The sequence below is a fragment of the Pipistrellus kuhlii genome, unplaced genomic scaffold, assembly GCF_014108245.1.
Source record: "Pipistrellus kuhlii isolate mPipKuh1 unplaced genomic scaffold, mPipKuh1.p scaffold_m20_p_22, whole genome shotgun sequence".
NCBI classification, from domain to species: Eukaryota; Metazoa; Chordata; class Mammalia; order Chiroptera; family Vespertilionidae; genus Pipistrellus; species Pipistrellus kuhlii.
This window is the reverse complement of record NW_023425521.1, coordinates 8,334,439-8,353,555: the sequence shown is the minus strand read 5'-3', so window position 1 is coordinate 8,353,555 and position 19,117 is coordinate 8,334,439. Positions and strand designations below refer to the sequence as shown.

The 19,117-nt window shown below is 56.8% G+C and overlaps 2 protein-coding genes across 2 annotated transcripts; one reads left to right on the top strand and one right to left on the bottom strand.

Moving 5' to 3' along the window:
• The first annotated feature begins 4,559 nt into the window (after nt 1-4,559).
• Nucleotides 4,560-7,031, top strand: PRR29 (proline rich 29). The gene is made up of 5 exons (XM_045586315.1): nt 4,560-4,861; nt 5,233-5,339; nt 6,149-6,357; nt 6,502-6,572; nt 6,756-7,031. The coding sequence occupies exons 1-5, from the start codon at nt 4,717-4,719 to the stop codon at nt 6,782-6,784; spliced, it is 561 nt and encodes a 186-aa protein (XP_045442271.1). The 5' UTR covers nt 4,560-4,716; the 3' UTR covers nt 6,785-7,031.
• Nucleotides 7,032-7,173: 142 nt separating this feature from the next.
• On the bottom strand, nt 7,174-18,506 carry ICAM2 (intercellular adhesion molecule 2). The gene is made up of 5 exons (XM_036451084.2): nt 18,318-18,506; nt 13,439-13,535; nt 10,932-11,198; nt 9,041-9,361; nt 7,174-7,910 (listed from the first exon to the last, which is right to left on the bottom strand). The coding sequence occupies exons 2-5, from the start codon at nt 13,497-13,499 to the stop codon at nt 7,732-7,734; spliced, it is 828 nt and encodes a 275-aa protein (XP_036306977.1). The 5' UTR covers nt 13,500-13,535; nt 18,318-18,506; the 3' UTR covers nt 7,174-7,731.
• Between the last annotated feature and the right edge of the window lie 611 nt (nt 18,507-19,117).

Here is a 19,117-nt window from a genome sequence, read left to right as displayed (position 1 = left end):
GAGACCTGGGGAGGGGTGACCCTCCATCCTGGGGGTGGGCCTAATAGCACCCCCACCCAGGGATTCTGTGTGGACACAGCCTCGCAGGTGGACCTCCTTGGGGGCCGTGGTTTGAGCTGTGGTTTGAGCATCACCTCACACACTCAGGGGGGTGTCTTCTGGGCCAAGGCGGGAGCTTGGCATCGTCTAAGCCGTTCTCTATCCTGCTGGGCTCACTGGCCTGACGCTTCCCTGGAGCTTGGCTGCTAATCCATCCAGGGTCTGCTGCTTCTAACACTCGGCGGAAAAGCAAACATTTTGTCTCAGATCCCTCCCAAGGGGTCTCCCCAAAGCTGCCCCTCTCTCCTGGCCCTGCTGCGGCTTGTTGGCTCTGCTGATGGCCCCTGTCTGGCACGCCTGGCCGCTGTCCCCCTGCTAGCACTCTGCTCCTTCCTCTTCTGAGGAGAGGTGGCGGGAGGCAGCTGGCATTCCCAGGTACGGCTCTGGCCTCTGCCTCGCCTCTGCCCGGCGCCCTGCGGGGTAAGACTCTCTAGTGAGGGATGGAAGGAGCTGAAGGACCTTGCAGCATGTGGGGGCAGGGCTGCTGCCTCTGGTTGTCCGGTGTCCACTGCACAATTCTAGGCACCAATCACGTTTGTCGCCCTTCTAGCTTCGTGCATGTAAAATGACAATTTTCTAGCAGATGGTAGCGAAAGGTCTAGAAGGAGGGGCTCATTTTTCTAATCTGCACAAGGTGTCCTTTGGTTTAGGAAAGGGGCTGATTGGAGAACAAAGCTGTATGTTAAATATGACTTTTTCTCACAACCACAGAGGGATGAACACTCCTTCTTGTGAGAATTCTCCTCTTTCCTTTGGGGAAGGGTCCCTGCTTCAAATGTGCGATTCTGGTGGGGTCGCCGCTGCAGGATTGCCACCCTGGCCCAGCCACAGACAGGGCCATGTTGCCTGGGCTTAGCCAATCTTCTTGGCCACAGTGGTTGGTCCAAAAGCTGAAGGAGGGCCCATCTTAGTCCTCTCGGGACGTATATGTATTAATACAAAAGAAAGCAATCTCGCCTGGCCGGTGTGGCTCAGTGGTTGGGTGTCGACCTGTGAACCTGGAGATCAAGGTTCGATTCCCCGTCAGGGCACATGCCTGGGTTGCAGGTTCAATCCTCAGTGTGGGGCATGTGGGAGGCAGCCAATCAATGGTTCTGTCTCATCACTGATGTTTCTTTCTCTCGCTTCCTCTTCCTTCCTCTCTGAAATCAATTAAAAAACATTTTTAAAAAGTAACATCTCTCTGCTCAGGATCCTCTACACTGATGGCCAGAATGCATAATAATCTGGCCACTCAGTGTGTGTGTGTGTGTGTGTGTGTGTGTGTATATATATATATATATATATATATATATATATATATATATATATATATTAGAGGCCTGGTGCATGAATTCGTGCATGGATGTTTGTTCAGCCTGCCTGCTGGTCGAACACCTGGTCGAGGGGACAATTTGCATATTAGCCTTTTATTATATAGGATATACACCAGTCTCCACTGGTGTGCTTTCATGGCTCCTTCACCATGCCCAGGCATTCAACTCCTTTCCTCCAACCCTCAGAGTCTGGCTCCGTGGTCAGCAAACTGCGGCTCGAGAGCCACATGCAGCTCTTTGGCCCCTTGAGTGTGGCTCTTCCACAAAATACCACGGCCTGGGCGAGTCTATTTCAAAGAAGGGGCATTAGAAGAAGTTTAAGTTTTAAAAATTTGGCTCTCAAAAGAAATTTCAATCGTCGTACTGTTGACATTGGCTCTGTTTGATTAATGAGTTTGCCGACCACTGGTCTAATGCCTTCCAGTTTGTGCCTCTTGAGGGACTGAGCCCAAGAAAAGGGCCCACGGCTGGGCCATCTCTGCTGGGTGCAGGATCCTCACCGGTACCGAGAGAAGCAGGGAAGTTTCCAGGGGGATTCTTAGGCGCGGCCCTTTTCTCTCCTTTTCTGGGGGAGTAAGGCGGGAGCTCATTTTCCCAGTCCTGTCAACTCCCTGGATTTTACATACACATTCCTCTATTAATAGGCCTGGGGTAACGTTCGATGTTCACCTCTTAAAGAAAACTGTGATGACCACATTTGATGAGAGACCTTTTTCCATGTTTCGCTTCCTCCCAGGAATAGATCTTACCAAGGCAAGATCTACCCAAGGACTTTGGGTACATGTTATCTCGGGAGACTAAAAACAATCCGCCACAACAAAAAAACAAACAGAAAACCTGAAAAGGAAATAGGTGGAGTGGCCCACGGCTCAAAGGAAAGAATAGTGGGCGGGGCGAGTAGCTCCACGGTTGGGCTGAGGCTGGATCTTCCACAAGTAAAATAGCTCTGGCAGAGAAGTGGGTAGCTTTTCCTTTCTTCAAATAGCAAATGCTTCCGCTTCCTCTGACCAAGAACTCGGACTGAATAGAAGCAGGATCGTTTTCGTTCAGCCCTGTCTTCTGAAGCACAAGATTCGTGTAGGGTTCACGGGCAATCTTCTACCCGAGGTATTGAACCGTCAGCCCTTCCTGCCAGCTTCCCTCAGTCACCTCCAGCCTGCTCTGGGCTCCCTTCAGAGGGAGGAGGGAGAGGGCCTCCTTGCTGGCCTCCCTGCCTCTAGGTTGCCTCGGCTTACTTCAGTGACCACTATATTCCTAGGTCAATTTTCTTTAGTGTTGATTGCAGGGTTTCACTTCACCAAACACACCTTTATCCTAAGAGTGCTTTGGCCTGGCGTTCTCAGCAGCCTGGGGGCGGACAGGGAGAGAGCCCCTTATTTCTCCCGTGCTCACATCCCACCCAGAGCTCTCCATTACCCACACGGTGAACCCTAAGTCCCGTCACCAGGCCTCGGAGCCTGGCCTGTCTCTGCCTGGGCTGCTGGGACCTCCTGTTGCTCAGCTCCTCCGGCTCAGCCAGGCAGTTGGACTCACTGGGTCATCACAGGCCCTGCCCACTCCTGCACCTGCACCTTTGCTGGCCGTGTCCCCAGCCTGGGTGCCCGCTCCACCCACACTACTTGGCCCCCTCCCCCTCCCTCAGAACTCATCCCTCAGTGATGAGTCCTCCCCCTTCAGGATCCACGGGTGACTGTGCACAGTCTTGTATCTTGGCTCTCTTTTCATGGCGGGTCTCCACTCCCAACACCGCTGGACCCAGGAGGCCACACTGCCGTGTCCTGTGTTCAGAAGGCGCCTGGCACACACGGGCCCCTCCTGGGTCGAGGCAGCTGATGGTCAGCTCAAGGACTGGCGTGTCTTTCTCCCTGGAAGAGGCTGGAGAGGGAAAGGTGTCCTCCCACTCACCGGGCCTGTGACCACCGGGCCCCATCCTGTTTGTTGGCGGCCGTTGAAGCCATTAGACCCACAAGGGCAGCGAATGTGCTGCCACAGACACCCCCTCCCCCCTCCCCTGGAGACAGGGACAGAGGCACGAAGGAGGAGGTGGAACCGGTCATTCTGATTTTAGACGCCGGGGCCAGGACTGCCGGGAAGGGCTGCTGAACAGACGCGGGGGTGGGGGCAGGGCAAACCACCGGGTGCTAATCCCAGCTTCCTGTCCTGATTTTCCTTGACTGCTGCTCAGGGCCTATCTTACGAAGTTCACAGCTACCGAAATAGATCTCCCCGCTCACCTGTTCTTGAGCAAAGAAGACTTTGGTAACTTCCTGTCAAAGAATGCACGCTTTGGTAAGTTTTCCAGGATGGGGGACAATAATGGGCCCTGCTGCTCAACTCCCAGCTTCTCCGCCCTGGCCAAGGAGCAGGGAGCAGACAAAGGGGAAGGGGGTGGGGGTGGGGGTGGGTAAGAGGCCAACCCTTCCGTGAACTCGGTTGGTGCTTCCTTCCATGGTCTGCTCCAGAAACCACCCTTGGCCCAAGGATGCCCCTCTGACTCAGAGCGACAGACAGCAGATCCTCTGCCCACCTCCCTGCCCCGCCCCTCCTCCCGCCTGATCCTACAGAACTCTATTCCTGATTCATCAAGATTCTAAGTCAGTGGGGCTTTGGGACCGGAAAACAGTGTCTTGAGTTGGGGCCAGCCTCTCCAGCCGCTCATTCACTCACCAAACAGGAGCCCCCAGGTCAGAGGCTGGGGGCTGGGGGCGGGGGGTGCGTAAGGGTCTGGAGTTGCGGGAGGAATAAGACACGAGACCCAGCCCCGCCCGGAGCTGGGGGTTTGGGGGCGGACATCGGGCCTCTGGTGGGGGTGGGTCCTGGGGACCCCAGGCCCTTGGAGGTGGAGGACGGAGAGCTGAAGGTGACGACTTAGCCAACGCCCCAGGCCCCGGAGCGGGCGGGGCGGGGCGGGACCGCTCTGGCGGGAGGAGGCTTGGCGTCCCGTCGCCAAGGTAACCCTGACAAGGTAACCCTGACAAGGTAACCCTGACAAGGTAACCCTGACTAAGGCCGTGGCCATGGCCTCTGGGACCGGAGGGCGCGGGGGTGACCCCCCGCTGCCAAGCGCGGCCCCCGTGGTGAGGCTGAGCCGGGCAGAGGCTGCCTAGGCCGGGAGCCCGGGGAGGGTCTGGGGTGGGCGGGAGGGGTCCGAACCGTGGAGGGGGTGAGGGGGGGATGAGAGGAGGAGAGCGACCCCAGCTGGAGGGGGAGAGACTTGGCAGGAGCGGGGAGGCCAAGGGGGCGCCGAGGGGGATTAGAGCCCCTGCGGGGTTAGGGAGGCAGCGAAGGGGGGGGGGTGTGCATGAGGGGGCGAGGGGCTGGACCCCTAATCCGTCCTCCGCTTGGCCTGGCTGAGTCCCCCGTTCCCCAGCCCTGGGTGACGGTCCTGCAGCCCCTCCCGTGGGCCGTCCCACCGCCACCCCCGCAGCCAGGACGCGTGAAGGAGGGTGAGACTCCCGGCTCCCTGTACCTCCCTCCCCCGCACCGGCCTGGGCACTGGGGCTGCATCACCACCCTCTCCTGCGCCCCAGAGCTGGGTGTAGAGGGGGGAAGGCCCTGGGGGGGGGGGCAGAGGCTGGGGGGGGCAGAGGGCTGAGGGGGGGCAGAGGCTGGGGTGGGGGCAGAGGCTGGGGGGGGCAGAGGGCTGGGGTGGGGCAGAGGCTGGGGTGGGAGCAGAGGGCTGGGGTGGGGGCAGAGGCTGGGGGGGGCAGAGGGCTGGGGTGGGGCAGAGGCTGGGGTGGGGGCAGAGGCTGGGGTGGGGGCAGAGGCTGGGGGGGCAGAGGCTGGGGGCTGAGCCCGCTGAACCTCGGCCCCCTAGACCTGATGGAGCTGCTGCTGCTGCAGAACGCGCAGATGCACCAGCTGATCCTGGGTCGCCTGGTGGCAGCAGCGCTCAACCCCTGGCCCGCCTTCCCTGGCCCCCAGGTGCGAGGCTGGGGGGGGGGGAATGGGGGGGAGCTCTCCCCCACCCCCGGGGTGCCCACCTGCAGGTCCGGGGGTGGGATCCACCTGGGGGATCCCCTGAGAGAGAGGACCAGGTGAAAGGGGCAGGAAGTCAGCCCGCCCCTCTCCGGCTGGGTCTGTGCCAGTCTCCGTGGGGTGGGGGTGGGGCTCCCTCATCCAGACCCCTCAGGCCTTGCTTTCAAGGAGGCGTCCCTGCTGTGTGTCCCCCCCTGGGCTGCAGGCGCCTGGCACTTAGGGGCTGATGTTCGCTGAGAAGCCAGTGAATAAATGAATGACCACAAACACCAGGCCACCGTGGCTGTGCTGGCGCAGGAGGGTGCCCTGCCTGCGTGCCCGCCGGGTTTGGGCGTGAGGAGAGGCTCGGGGAGGGGCAGGAGGCCTTAGAACCAGCCGTGGGCAGCCACATGGGGCTTGATGGCTGGAGGCGAGGGTGTGGCCACCACCCAGGCGGGCAGAGCCCTCAGCGGCCCAGGGAGGAGCGGCTCCAGGGCCTGGGCCCTCACCCCCGCTCCGGAGCCGAACCTGGATTCTCCCGGTCCCCGCTCCCCTCTTATTAGCTGGGTGACCTTAGCCCAGCGGCTCAAGCTCTTCGAGCCTCAGGCTTCCCGCCTGCAAAATGTCCCCCGAGTGCCTGCTTGCAGGGAGCCAACATCAACCACCATTTGACGATGCGATGCGTGTCTGGAAAGATAATTTAGAGGCAGAGGAGTGGGGCTGGGGAGAGCCCGACCCTGTGTCACCATCTCCCCTCCCCTCTCGCACAACCCCAGGTCCTCGTGGAGGAGAGTGAGGAGGACGAGGAGCCGGAGGCCCAGGAGGAAGGGCCTGTGGTGTTCCACCACCACTACCTGCCCGGCCCGCCGCCCGCGCTGGGCCTCCTGCCGCTCTGGCCAGGGCCTTTCCTGCCCCCTGCCCCACAGCGCCCCCTGCAGGAGGCTCCCAGGACCCCGCCGCGCCCTCCGGCCAGGAGAAGGGGGGTGTAAGTGAGGCGGAGGGCTGGGCTGGAAAAGCTGTCTTGGGGCTGGGGGTGGGGTTGGAGGGGAGGGGAGGTGATCATTGTGGGTCTAACCGCAGAGGATACTTCTGATTGATAGGGGCATTTCTTTTCTCACCCCCATCCCAGGAGAGCCGTGCCCCCACCTCCACCCCCCAGCGCCACGGGGACTGTGGGTGTGGATGTACCCCCGGCTTCAGGTAGGGGCAGGGTGTGTGGGCAGGAGGGTCCAGGCCTAGGGATGGATCGGGAGGGTCCTGTTCCCCTGAGGGCGGGGGTACTGTCACTGCTGCAGGCCACTGGCCTGTCCCCTTCCCTCTCCCTCCTTGGGGTCCCCTGAGGCAGGAGAGAGTCAAGATGAGGTGCTCCCCCCCGCCCCCCAGATTACTATGATGCTGAGAGCTTACTGTGAAGACAGACGCTGGCCAGGGGCCCACACCAGCTGCACTGCGAGGCTGGATACGGCCCCCCGAGGGCCCCGCTGGTGCTCAGGCCACACCCGACAGCCCTTCTCTGCCTCAACCCCGAGCAGACCCTCCCACCAGGGTGAATCAGTCCCCTCTCCTTCCCATTAAGACCCGGAACCAGCCGACCTCTTGTCTGGAGTAATTGCATTAGGTTATTCACTGTTTAAGGCGCGGGACCCACACGAACACCTAACTCTGCCCCACTGTTTGCTTCCCGGACAAGGGGGAGGCTGGGAACCAGAGCCCCCCCAGGCCTCCGTCCCGCACCCCTCTCCCTGGGAAGGCCAGGGCTGTGGAGTCTCAGCGTGGACTAATAATGGAGCAGGAGGCGAGAGAAGACGATTCTGTTGTCCACAGCTCTGTCAAGGCCAAGAGGCGGAAGAGTCCTGCTTGGGAGGGTCCTGGAGCCGGGCCAGATCCCTTGGGGTCCCCACCCTCCACCGCACCCCAGGAAGCTGGCTCTGCTGGCCATGTCCTGCTCCGACAGGGAGTGGCCCGCGTTCCCGAGGGCGTGAGGGAACAGAGTCTCAGTCCTGCCAGGCCAGGGCACACATGTCACTGCGCCCCGGGAGTGCCTAGGCTGGTCAGCACTGGCTGGCCCGAGACCGCTGTGAGCAGAGGGTGGAGGGACCCTGAGGAGGCGTCTGGGGAGAGAAGTGTAGGCCCAGTGAGTCAGTCACCTTCCCGGCCGTTAGTTAAGTCCTCTCCCAGGAGGGGACCCGAGGCACAGGGTTAAGTCCAGGTGTTTGTATTCAGCCCTGAAAAGGAAAGGTGCCCACGGTCCTCGGCTGCTGGTCACTGTCCCTCCGCCGTGGCCGGGCCACGGGCCACGTCCCTGAGAGCCACGCTGAGTCCGGTGGCTGCCGTGGCAGGGCCACGCCCCGCAGGCAGGCTACGCCCGGAAGGAGCGCCTCAGTCTCCGCCAGGCTGCCTGCACCCCGTAATTGCCTCTCCGCCGCTGGTGCCACTGCTGGCCGAAGACAAAGCACAGCAGGACGGACACCACAAACAGGAGCAGCAGCACCGACACCACCGCGATGATGACGACCATCTGGTTGTCCGGCATCGGCTCTGGGGGGGGAGGGGCAGCGGTCTGAGAAGGCCTCAGGCCTTGTGCGCACATATGCATAACCCACGGCCGCAGAAGGGGCTGAGGAGGGTCCATGGGGGGAAAGGAGACACAGGTAATACTTTCAACAATAAAGATTAAAAAAAAAAAAAAGTGCTGTGGTCCTAGGTGCCAGGGCCCAAGGGGGAGTGAGATCCACCCCCCTCCATCCTGCAGCCACCGCGTGTCACCGGGATGAGTGACAAATGGGGCACTGACTAGGGGAAAGGTGAGCTGGGGTCCAGGCGGCCAGCCAGGCCCCGGGGAGGCTGTGAGGACAGCATGTGGCCTCTGGACACCATGGTCTGGGCAGTGCACGCCGACCCCTCCCTGGGCAGAGCCGAGCGAGTTTCTGTGTTTCCCCGAAAAGAAGACATCCTCCGAAAATAAGACCTAGCACATGGAAAGATAAGACATCGCCTGAAAATAAGACCTAGCGCAACTTTGGGAGAAAAAAAATATAAGACACTGTCTTATTTTCGGGGAAACAGGGTATCAAACGCTCTGAAGACAGGGAACACCTGCCACCCAGAGTCACAGAACCGCCGGCTGGTGTAGATGAGCATGAGGGTTGTGGGTTTGATTCCCAGTCGGGTCGGGGGGTGTGCGTGCGGGAGGCAATCAATAAATGTGTGTCTCTCGTGTCAATGTCTCTCTCTCTCTCTCTCTCTCTCTCTCTCTCTCTCTCTCTCTCTCTCTCCCCTCCCCCCCTCTTCTGCTCTTTCTAAAATCATTGGAAAGTATTCTCAGGTGAGGACTAATCACAACAAAAAGAACCAAAGAACAGTGGTGTTCTAGAAGACCAGAGGGGTCAGTTAGGTCAACCTTTTCATTGTAGAGAGGAAGTTGACTTGGCCAAGGTCACACAGCTCACTGATGGCCAGGCACCTGGTCCAGGTGCACGCTGGGGGCTTGGCGAGAGCGTCAGGGAGGAGGGAGCATAAGAGGAAGCCCTCGGGATCGGGGGTGGGGCCCCTGGTGCCTACCCTGGGAGCTGGCGGAGAGTGGGCTGAGGTTCTGACTTCCCTAAGGGCCTACAGCGAGTGCACTGCCCTTCCCCCCGCCCTCCGGGCAGGCGGGGCCTCCTCCTCACCGTGGATCTCCAGCGCCTGGGGCTCCGAGGTTCTCCGGATGACGGCCCCACCGCGAGGCCGCAGGTCCAGCTCCGCCCGGCAGGAGAAGTTGTGGCGACCGTCGTCCTTGTGAGCCGTGCTGTTGTGGGTGACGCTGGCTTCCTGTGGGGCGGCCGTGGCCCCCTCAAAGGTCTTCGTGTGCAGGGGCTCCTGGCCACGGAGCAGGGTGAGGGTGAGGTCCTCAAGGGGGGCCACCGCCGGCACCCGGCACTCCATGGTGAAGGCTCTGCCCACCGTCACCCACGTGGGCTGCAGCTTCAGCAGCACTTGCTCCGGGGGGTCTGTGGGGGAGGAATGGGGAGGTGGGGGCACAGTCCCAGCAGGCCCACCCAGCCAAGAGCACCCCCTATGGGCACCGTGTGCTCAGGTCCCCGGCTGGGCTTGTCGTCCAGCGGGTAAGAGAGGAAGAAGGAGGCAGTTGAGGGTGAAGGGGCGCTGGGTGGCAGTTCTAGGAACATGATGGTGTCTGCGGTGGACAGGCATGGAGGTGGTTAACTGTCTCCAAAGAGAGGATCAGAAGCTGTGCAGCTAGCCGAAACCGGTTTGGCTCAGTGGATAGAGTGTCAGCCTGAGGACTGAAAGATCCCAGGTTTGATTCCGGTCAAGGGCATGTACCTTGGTTGCGGGCACATCCCCAGTAGGGGGTGTGCAAGAGGCAGCTGATCAATGATTATCTCTCATTGATGTTTCTAACTCTCTATCCCTCTCTCTTCCTCTCTGTAAAAAATCAATAAAACATATTAAAGAGAGAGAGAGAGAGAGAAAGAGAGAGAGAGAGAGAAAAAAACTGTGCAGCCAATGAGAAAGATATAAGTGTTTGCATCTGTCCCCTTCCTCTCCAGAACTTTAAAAATTAAACAGTTGACCCGAAACCGGTTTGGCTCAGTGGTAGAGCATCGGTCTGCGGACTGAAAGGTCCCAGGTTCGATTCCGGTCAAGGGCATGTACATTGGTTGCAGGCACATCCCCAGTAGGGGGTGAGCAGGAGGCAGCTGGTTGATGTTTCTCTCTCATGAACATTTCTTGCTCTCTCATCAACATTTCTTGCTCTCTATCTCTCTCCCTTCTCTGTAAAAAAATCAATAAAATATATTTTTTTAAAAATTGAACAGTTGAGTGATTGCGTTCAGAGAGACGCAGAAGGGAGTGCTCGCTGGGACCGGGCATGGACTGTGAGCTCTCACTTAAGAGGCGGGGCCAACGCCAGACCTGCCTTCGTTCTCCAGGGTCAGTTCACAGCCTCCTCCAACCCCTCTCAAACCCGCATTTCCCTCCGAGCCAGACCTCCATCACCCCGGGACAGTGTGCTGGATCTAGGGCGCCCTTTCTTTGGTCCAGGGGGAGGATCCAAGCAATAGCCTTAGGGCCGCGATGGTGGGAGAACCAGCCCCTCCTGGCCTCCATGGCCGTGGGCAGGCGTGTGCGTGTGTGTGTGTGTGTGTGTGTGAGGGGCCCACGTTCGCCGAGGGGAGGAGCAAAGCACGTGGGGACTCCTCACCCGCCCCTGGAGAGCGTGCAGCCCTCCCGCTGGTGCCCCCACCGCTTGTCAGGGGGCTTGGGGTGTTCCACGGTCAGACAGACAGACAGACGGACAGACAGACGGGGCTGCTGCTGCGCTGGGAGGAGGCTGAGCACTGTGACCGCCCTCTTCTAGCAGGCCTCGAGGCGGGGCTGCCAGCGGCCCAGGGAGGCCAGAGGGTGGGAGCAGACCCTGTGCCCACGGCTCGGCACTGCTCCTTGTCAGCCCAGGAGCCGGGTGGGGGGAGGGGGGCTGGGGGGACAGAGCACTCAGGACAGGCTCTGGCCGGGGGGGGGGGGGGGGGGGAGGAGGGCCCTGCGAGAGGCACTCACGGAACACGGTGACGCTGATGTTCCTAAGCATCTGCTTCCCGGAGCAGGTGAAGTGGCAGTAGACGATGGTGTCTGTGGAGAAGTTGGAGACCCTGTAGCGCTCCCACTGAGGCTGCTTGTCCAGCAGGACCTTGCTCATGGTGGTCTCCAAGCCGCTGACGGTCGGCTGCAGGCAGCTGGTGCTGCAGTTGATCTCCGAGGACGCCCCGTGCTTCACCACCAGCTGCTCTGGCGACGCGTACACGTCGAACGCCGCCACCCCGGCCCCTGGAAGACCGGAGACTCTGGGCAGCAGACGTCCCCGCCGTCCCGCCCAGTGAGCGGCCCAGTCTGACCGAGGGGGCGGGCCCAGAGCAGGAAGGCCAGGGATGGCCCTCTGCTCCGAGACCCCTGACCCTTGTTCAGGCCTCAAGGGCTGTCTCCCTGCCTCTGGCTGCCCCTCCTCCAGCCTGTCACCGCCGGACAGATACGTCTTCCTCATGCCCCTCTGCCCCCATGGAGGGGGAACCCAGCCAACCTTCAGGGCCCAGCCCTAAGGTGCCCTCCCTCCTGCACGCCTCTGCCCGCCTCTCTGAGAGGGAGGTGGGCCGTGGCCCAGGTTCAGCCCATCCCTCCTCCTCTCCTTTCTCCCTCAAATACTCTTTGAACACCCGCTGTGTGCCAAGTACTGTCCTAGGCTCTGCGCGAGTGCACAACGCACACCAAACCCTGCCTCTGCAGAGCTCCCATCCCAGTGAAGAGAACAGATAACAATAGCCGAGACCGGTTTGGCTCAGTGGATAGAGCGTCGGCCTGTGGACTGAAAGGTCCCAGGTTCGATTCCAGTCAAGGGCATGTACCGTGGTTGTGCAATAGGGAGTGTGCAAGAGGCAGCTGATTGATGACTCTCTCTCATTGATGTTTCTAACTCTCTATCCCTCTCTCTTCCTCTCTGTAAAAAATCAATAAAATATATTTTAAAAAAAGAAAAGAAAACAGATAACAATGAACAGACATCCAGCCCATTGGACGGTGGTAAGTGCCTGGGAAAGGAAACGGGGGTGTATGTGTACTGGGAGGGGGAGGGGGGCACTTTAGCACAGGCCTCACTGAAATAACATTTGAGCAAAGACACGAGGGGGGTGGGGGTGAGCCCTGCAGACATCTGGGGGCGTATCCCAGGGAGGCCCTGGGCGGGGGGTGGGGGTGCTGTGTCTGCGGAAGGAACCGCCAGGTGCCAGGATGCTGTGGCTCAGCGCGGAAGAATGCGGGGAAGCGGAGGTCAGAACGGAAGCGGGCCCCTCGCCCATGGCCCCGGGATGTCCCAGTGATTCACGTTCGTCCGGACTCTCCCTCGGCCATGTCGGAGCATCTAGAAGGCAGGGCCCGTTCCCCACTGTCCTGTGTGTGACGGACTCAGGAAGCATGTGATGCTTGGAGACTGAGCCCTCCGCACTCCCCTCTCTCTCAGCAATGACCAGGAAGGTCCTCGATCCCAACCAGCGGGGCCCAGCCTGTGCCAGCGCCGTGCCCTCACGCAGCCCCCAGATGGCAGAATACAATGAAGTGGCAAGAGACAGGCTTTGCAGGTACACAGAGCTGGGCTTGGATCCTGAGTTCACCACATGCCAGCTACGTGACCTTCAGGCAAGGTGCTTGTTCTCTCTGAGCCTCAGTTTCTTCATCTGTGAAATTGGCCAGTCATTCCTTTCCCAAAGTGGATGTGACGGTCCAGTGAGACAGCCCTTTAAAAGCATCTGGCATGCCAAAACCGGTTTGGCTCAGTGGATAGAGAGCGTTGGTCCCGGGTTCGATTCCGGTCAAGGTCAAGGGCATGTACCTTGGTTGCGGGCACATTCCCAGTAGGGAGTGTGCAGGAGGCAGTTGATGGATGATACTCTCTCATCGGTGTTTCTAACTCTCTATCCCTCTCTCTTCCTCTCTGTAAAAAAATCAATAAAATATATTTTTAAAAAAGAATGGAAAAGAGAATAAAGATATAATAAAAAAAATAGATTGAAGTTTAAAAAATAAATAAATAAAATAAAAGCACCTGGCAGGTTGTCCAAAACAGGGTGGGTGGCACCCGGTGGTAGGTTCCCCTCACCGTCCTCTGGACCCGCTGGGAGCGGTTTCACTTTCGCTCTGAGCAGAGCCAGAGGGTGAGGCCCGCTGCCCCCTCTCCTGTGCCCAGGGCCGCATCTGAAGACCGGCGAGGGCATGCCTTCACCTTCTCTTGAACCCCAGCTGCTTCCCCTCCTGAGGCCCGCACTCCGCCCACCATGTCGTCTCCACGACCTGCCCCGCCCACACGCCGAGAGGCTGCGGGGCCACGCAGCCTGGTGTCCGCCGGCCGGGAGCCTCGCCTGCGCCCAGAATAATGAACAGAAATCAATGAACCAGACAACAGGGAAGCCGGGTTTCCACCGCACCCTGCGGCGGGGCCCCGTGCCAACGCCTCGGAGACGCCGGGCTCGCCCGCCCCGCGGCCAGGGCGCAGGCGGCCGCCCTCGGACCCGGCCGCTCACCTGGGCCGAGGAGCAGAGCCAGGAGCGCGGCGGGCAGGCCCCAGCGGCGGAGAGGGGCCATCTCAGACGGCGTCCGCGGGCCGGCGGCCGAGGGGGCCTGCGGAGACAGAGCGAGGGGTCAGGGAGCGGTGGCGGGGCCTTCGGGAGCCGGTGACCGCATTTCCTCTCATTCTCTGAGCAGTTCTCGGAAGCCACGTGGACGCTGCCCGAGTCCGGCGAGGAGGGCGGAGCTGCCGCCAGCGCCACCGCTTGACCCTTGGGCGTGCTCCGGCAGAGGTACACGCGTGTGAGTGACGTGCCTGCACACACGTGTGTGGGTGCTGTGCGTGCACACAGGATTCCGGGGCGCTGTGTGGGCACAGAACACAGTGACGACCACACGCCCCAGATGAGGGAGCCCCAGATCTCACAGGACACACTGTTGGGGTCCTCAGTCAGGGCCTGTCCAGAACAGGGTCACCCTCGCAATGCAGACAGAGCGGCGCTTTTCTAGGGAAAGTGGGTGGGACGTGGATAAGGTGACCAGACGTCACCGCTTTTGGCGGGGACAGTCCAATTTTTACCAATTTGTCCCGCGTCCCTCGGGATTCTTTCCAAAAATCGGGACTTTTTTTTTATTTTTTATTAAATATATTTCATTGATTTTTTATAGAGAAAAAGGGAGAGAGATAGAGAGCCAGAAACATCGATAAGAGAGAAACATCGACCAGCCGCCTCTTGCACGCCCCTTACCGGGGATGTGCCCACAACCAACGTACATGCCCCTGACCGGAATCGAACCCGGGACCTTTCAGTCTGCAGACTGATGCTCTACCACTGAGCCAAACTGGTTTCGGCTAATCGAGACTCTTTTAAAACGCCATGGGACGTGGGACAAATTGTTAAAAATCGGGACTGTCCCGCCAAAAGCAGGACGTCTGGTCACCTTAGACTTGGAGGCACTCCAGCTAACAGCCCCGCACAGATCCACATAAACCTTCAGACACGCATGGCTCTCAGCCCCGACCTGTCCCTGCTCAGCCCATACGGGAAGGTCTGAGGCGACAACCTCAGGAAATCTCCCAACCCCCTCGGCCCAGGCACAGACAGAGGTTATGGGATCAGTCTGACCGTAGCCCAAACCCTCAGCCTCCATTTCCGGACCTGACTTTGGGGTCTCCCCTCCCCGTCCAGGTGGGGAGCAGAGGTCTGGGGTTAGGGTCTGACAAGCTGCGTGTGTTTCCTGGAGCTTTGTCACCTGTTGCGGGACCCTCGGACGCAGTGAGCAGTGAGGGGGGTTCCGATGGTGGGAGGGTCTTGCCAGGAGGCTTCTATGGCTCCCGTTGTGGCCAGGAGGCCCGGGGGACAAGCAGCAGGCTTCCTTGCTTTCTCAGCCGTGCCCCCCTATTCCCCCATCTCCCCCCGCAGATGGGGCCTTGCCAAAGGGATGGCCCAGCATTTTCAGGGCTCAGGCCACACCTTGCTCCTGGGTTGGGAGGGCGGGGAGAGGCCATGCCTTTCTCTTTGGCTGCTGCTACTACAGTGTGTGGCTGTGGAGGGCAGCGCTTGTCAGCAAGGACCCAGGGAAGCCAGAGGCAGGCCGCTCGCCGGGCCTCGGAATGACTCAGAGAAGATGGAGAAGAGAGTGGGACTGAACTCCAGCCCACGGTGCGGCTGCGGGAAACACTCGTCCCCCCCAAGCTAGAGGCTGAGGGGCCGCCCCAGCCGATCAGACAGTGGGCCCTGCTGTGGGGCTCTGTGGCCTCCACTGGGTCGGAATAATAATAACAATCACTACAAAAGCAATCACACCAGTAACACAATAAAATGAACAGTTACTGACTACTGGTCACAAGCACTCTGCAAATATTAACTAATGAATCCCCCAACTCTACCAGGCAGGTCCTGTTACTGTCCCCATCTTACAGAAGGGGAAACTGAGTCACAGCTGGGGCCAACCAGGCCTGTGCGCATGGCTTTGTTAAACAGGCGTACTGCCTCCTGAGAGCTCACAGGTCAGTCTCCCCTCCCTCCCCACTGGCCTTTCCATCTATGAGGGCAGGAGCTATAGCCGCCAGGAAGTGACACTGCCTGGCACACAGTAGGTCTTAATAACCGTTCAGTCAGTAGCTGCATGGATGGTGGATTAGCAAACGAATGAAAGACAGTCTTAATAAACAGCCCAAACCACCTTCTTGAGGGCCCACTTAGCACATCTTTCTCCTGCTGCTGTCCCCCAGGCTACAGCTGGGCTATAAACTGGGACAACCAGGGTTCCATGATCTTTATAAATCCTCAGATTTTTTTTTAATTATCTTTCTTTTAATATATTTTATTTTATTTATTTATTTATTTATTTATTTATTTATTTATTTATTTACAGAGAGAGAGGTGAGAGAGAGTTAGAAACATTAATCAGCTGCCTCCTGCACACCTCTCACTGGGGATGTGTCCTCAACCAAGGTACATGCCCTTCACCGGAATAGAACCTGGGACTCTTCAGTCTGCAGGCTGATGCTCTATCCACTGAGTCAAACCTGTCAGGGTCAAATCCTCAGGTTTTTAATGTGATTCAGGCTGGTTCCCTTAGAAACCACAATTTTCGATGTGACTAGCAAATGGGCGTGACCCGGATCTTGACACAGGAGTATGGAATGGTGGAAAGTCAAAGGAAGGAAAAAGACAAACAGTAACCAGGCAAACAGTAACCAGGAGAAAGCCAGGAAAGCTCCGCTGACATCAGACAGAGAGGACTCTAACGATAAAAATACTTACTAGGAACAAGCTAAGTGAACAAAGAGATAAAACCCCCATCAAAGCAAGAGACTTTAATACACTTCTTTCAACTATGAATAATGAAGCAGATAAAAAATCAGTAAATGAATAGAAGAGCTGAAACACAATTTGAAAGCTTGCTAGGTACCAATAAATCAGAGAATTCAAATTTTTTAAAAGGTTGGTTTTAAAATTCCATATATTTGGTAATGTAAAAACATGCCCTAAATAACCCATGGGTCAAAGGAAAAAAAAAAGGGGGGGGGGTAATAACACATTTTAAAAGATTTAGCATTGAATAGTAATGAAAAAAACATATAAAAAATTTATGGGATGCATCAAACATGGTACTTAGAGGAAAATTTATACCTCGCTTGTATAAATTTTATTTATTTATTTATTTATTTATTTATCCTTATTTAGCTTGTATGAATTTTAATGCTTGTACTAGAAAATAGTCTAAAATAAGCATCCAATGTAAGTAGTCAAAAAGTTAGAAAAATAAAAATAAAAAACAAAGTAAACCCAAAAGTAAACTCAAAGAGAATAATGAACAGAAATCAATAAACTAGACAATAAAGTAGACAGGATGGATAATGCCAAACAGTTCTTGAGAAAATAAACAGAATGGGCATATCTGTTTAGAAACAAAAGAAGGCACAAGTAAACATTCGTAGGAATGAAAACAGGAACAAGATTAAAAAGATGTTCCAGCCCAGCGGCATGGCTCAGTGGTTGAGCGTCAACCTATAAATCAGGAGGTCATGGTCTGATTCCTGGTCAGGGCACATGCCTGGGGTGGGGGTTCTCTCCCTCATGTGGGATATGCAGAAGGCACCCAATCGATGATTCTCTCTCGTCATTGATGTTCCTATCTTTCTCTCCCTCTCCCTTCCTCTCTCAAATCAACAAAAATATATTTTTTGAAAAGAAGACGTTACAAATTCACAGAAAAAGAAAGTAGAATGGTGGTTGCCGGTGCCTGATGAGTTGTTTGATGGATCACGTTTCCATTTCGTATGAGAAAACTCGAGATTAGTTGCAAAAAAACATGAATGTACTCAACACAACCAACTATTGCTATCAGACAAAGAGGACTTTTAGGATAAAGATATTGATTGGAGATAAAATGGCTGCCTAAATTAAAGGATCAATTCACCAGAAAGTCCTAATAGTTCTAAATGTGTCAGCATCTATCTTGAAAAAACTACCAAGAGATCAAACCACCAGCATAGTGAGATATTTTACTATACATGTCTCAACTATGGATAAAGAAGCACACCAAAAAAAAAAAAAAAAAAAAAGGTTAAGATAGTACACATTTTGTGTTATGTGAATTTTACCACAATTAAAAATGACTATAAATAATTTATGCCAAGAAGTATGAAACAAAGTAGAATAGGCATGCATATGTGATAAAGCACTAAGAAAATCCGGAAGGTGGCTACCTCTGGGTGGGAGGCGAGGAACGCACAGGTAGAGATGCAAGATTTAGGAACATGTCATCCCTGTGTTGAGTGTTGGGTTCAGGCCTGTCCATACTACCCTGCTGAACATAAATGTGTGCTACCTATGTTACGTTATGTGCCACACATTACATGTTACGAAAAGGATGCCAGGAGAAAAGACAAATTCCCACGTGCCTAGACAAAAGAGGAGGCTCTGGGAATGGGAGGAAGTCCCCTCTCACGGAGGAGGGGGGATGTCGCTGGGATTCGTCATCAACCCCAGATGCAAGCCCCAGAAGTTGGGGACTGTCCCTTCCCACGCCCCAGCCCGGCTCACGTGGCCCAGGCACACCCGCGTGGGCCCCCGGACCAGAAGGCAGCCCCGAGGCTCTTAATCTGTCGCCGGTACAGAGCAGGAGAGGAAACAAAAGGACAAAAACAGGAAACAACCACAAAGCACGGCTCCTGAACTCAGAGAGCACACGGGAGCTCCGTGGAGCTGGGGACCTGTGAGTTCTCCAGCCTCCTCCCCCCACAACCCTGCACTTGGGGGGTGTGTAGGGGAGAGAGAAGGGAACAGGAAGGTTCAGGGCGGGGGAGGGATTGAAACTCAGGCTTTGATGCTCCATCCCAAACCCCTTCCACTCTGCCAAGGGAGGTGAGAAGCGTGGCCTTACCTGTCATCTGCTGGACGGAGTGAGTGACGGGGAAGGCGGGGCGGCCGGGGGTCCAGGGCGCCCCGAGAGGTGGGAGCTGCATGAGATGCTGCCGCTGGGCGTCTTGGGTTCTGATGTGTGAATTCAGGTTTCTCCCTTCCACCCAGAAGTCACGTGCTTCCTGTGCCTGGTTCTCCTCTCTCGTCCGCTAATCACTTTCCGTCCACTCCCCCCTTAAAAAAAAAAAAAAAAAAGTGATTAAAATATACACAGCCAACAAAGTCACACGTTAGTCTTTTTTGGTGTGCAGTCTGAGGCATCCGGTACTGTCACACTGCTGTGCACCACCTTCCATCTCCCAACTTCTCCATCCTCCCAGGCTGAAACTTCCCGGAGAAGCACTACAGTCCCCTGTCACCCCTCCCCCAGCCCCTGGCAGCCACTGTTTTACTCTTTGTTCCTAGGAATTGGACGACTCTAGGGACCTCATCTAAGTGGGATCTTGGTCCTTTTCTGACTGTTTGTTGCACTGAGCACAATGTCCTCGAGGTTCATCCATCCCGTAGCACATGTCAAAATTTCCTTCCTCTTTTTAAATTTTTAATTACATTAAAATAAAAACTTTTGATTAGAGAGAGAGACATTGATTTGTTGCTCCACATACATCCACCCACCCATTCATGTCTGCACCCTGACTGGGGATTAAACCCACAACCTTGGCATCGAGGGACGATGCTCTAACCAACCGAGCTGCCCGGCCAGGGCAGAATCGCCTTCCTTTTTAAAGCTGCGTACTATCCCCCGGTACGGATAGACCACGT

Bases quoted from the DNA above. Each gene is read 5' to 3' on its own strand.
- PRR29 (XM_045586315.1), top strand. From the start codon at position 4,717: ATGAGGGGGCGAGGGGCTGGACCCCTAATCCGTCCTCCGCTTGGCCTG. The intron at 4,862-5,232 runs GTGAGACTCCCG...TCGGCCCCCTAG, and splicing joins GCCAGGACGCGTGAAGGAGG to ACCTGATGGAGCTGCTGCTG. The intron at 6,358-6,501 runs GTAAGTGAGGCG...CCCCCATCCCAG, and splicing joins CCGGCCAGGAGAAGGGGGGT to GAGAGCCGTGCCCCCACCTC.
- ICAM2 (XM_036451084.2), bottom strand. From the start codon at position 13,499: ATGGCCCCTCTCCGCCGCTGGGGCCTGCCCGCCGCGCTCCTGGCTCTG. The intron at 11,199-13,438 runs GTGAGCGGCCGG...CCGGTCTTCCAG, and splicing joins GGCTCTGCTCCTCGGCCCAG to GGGCCGGGGTGGCGGCGTTC. The intron at 9,362-10,931 runs GTGAGTGCCTCT...CCTCCCCCACAG, and splicing joins CATCAGCGTCACCGTGTTCC to ACCCCCCGGAGCAAGTGCTG.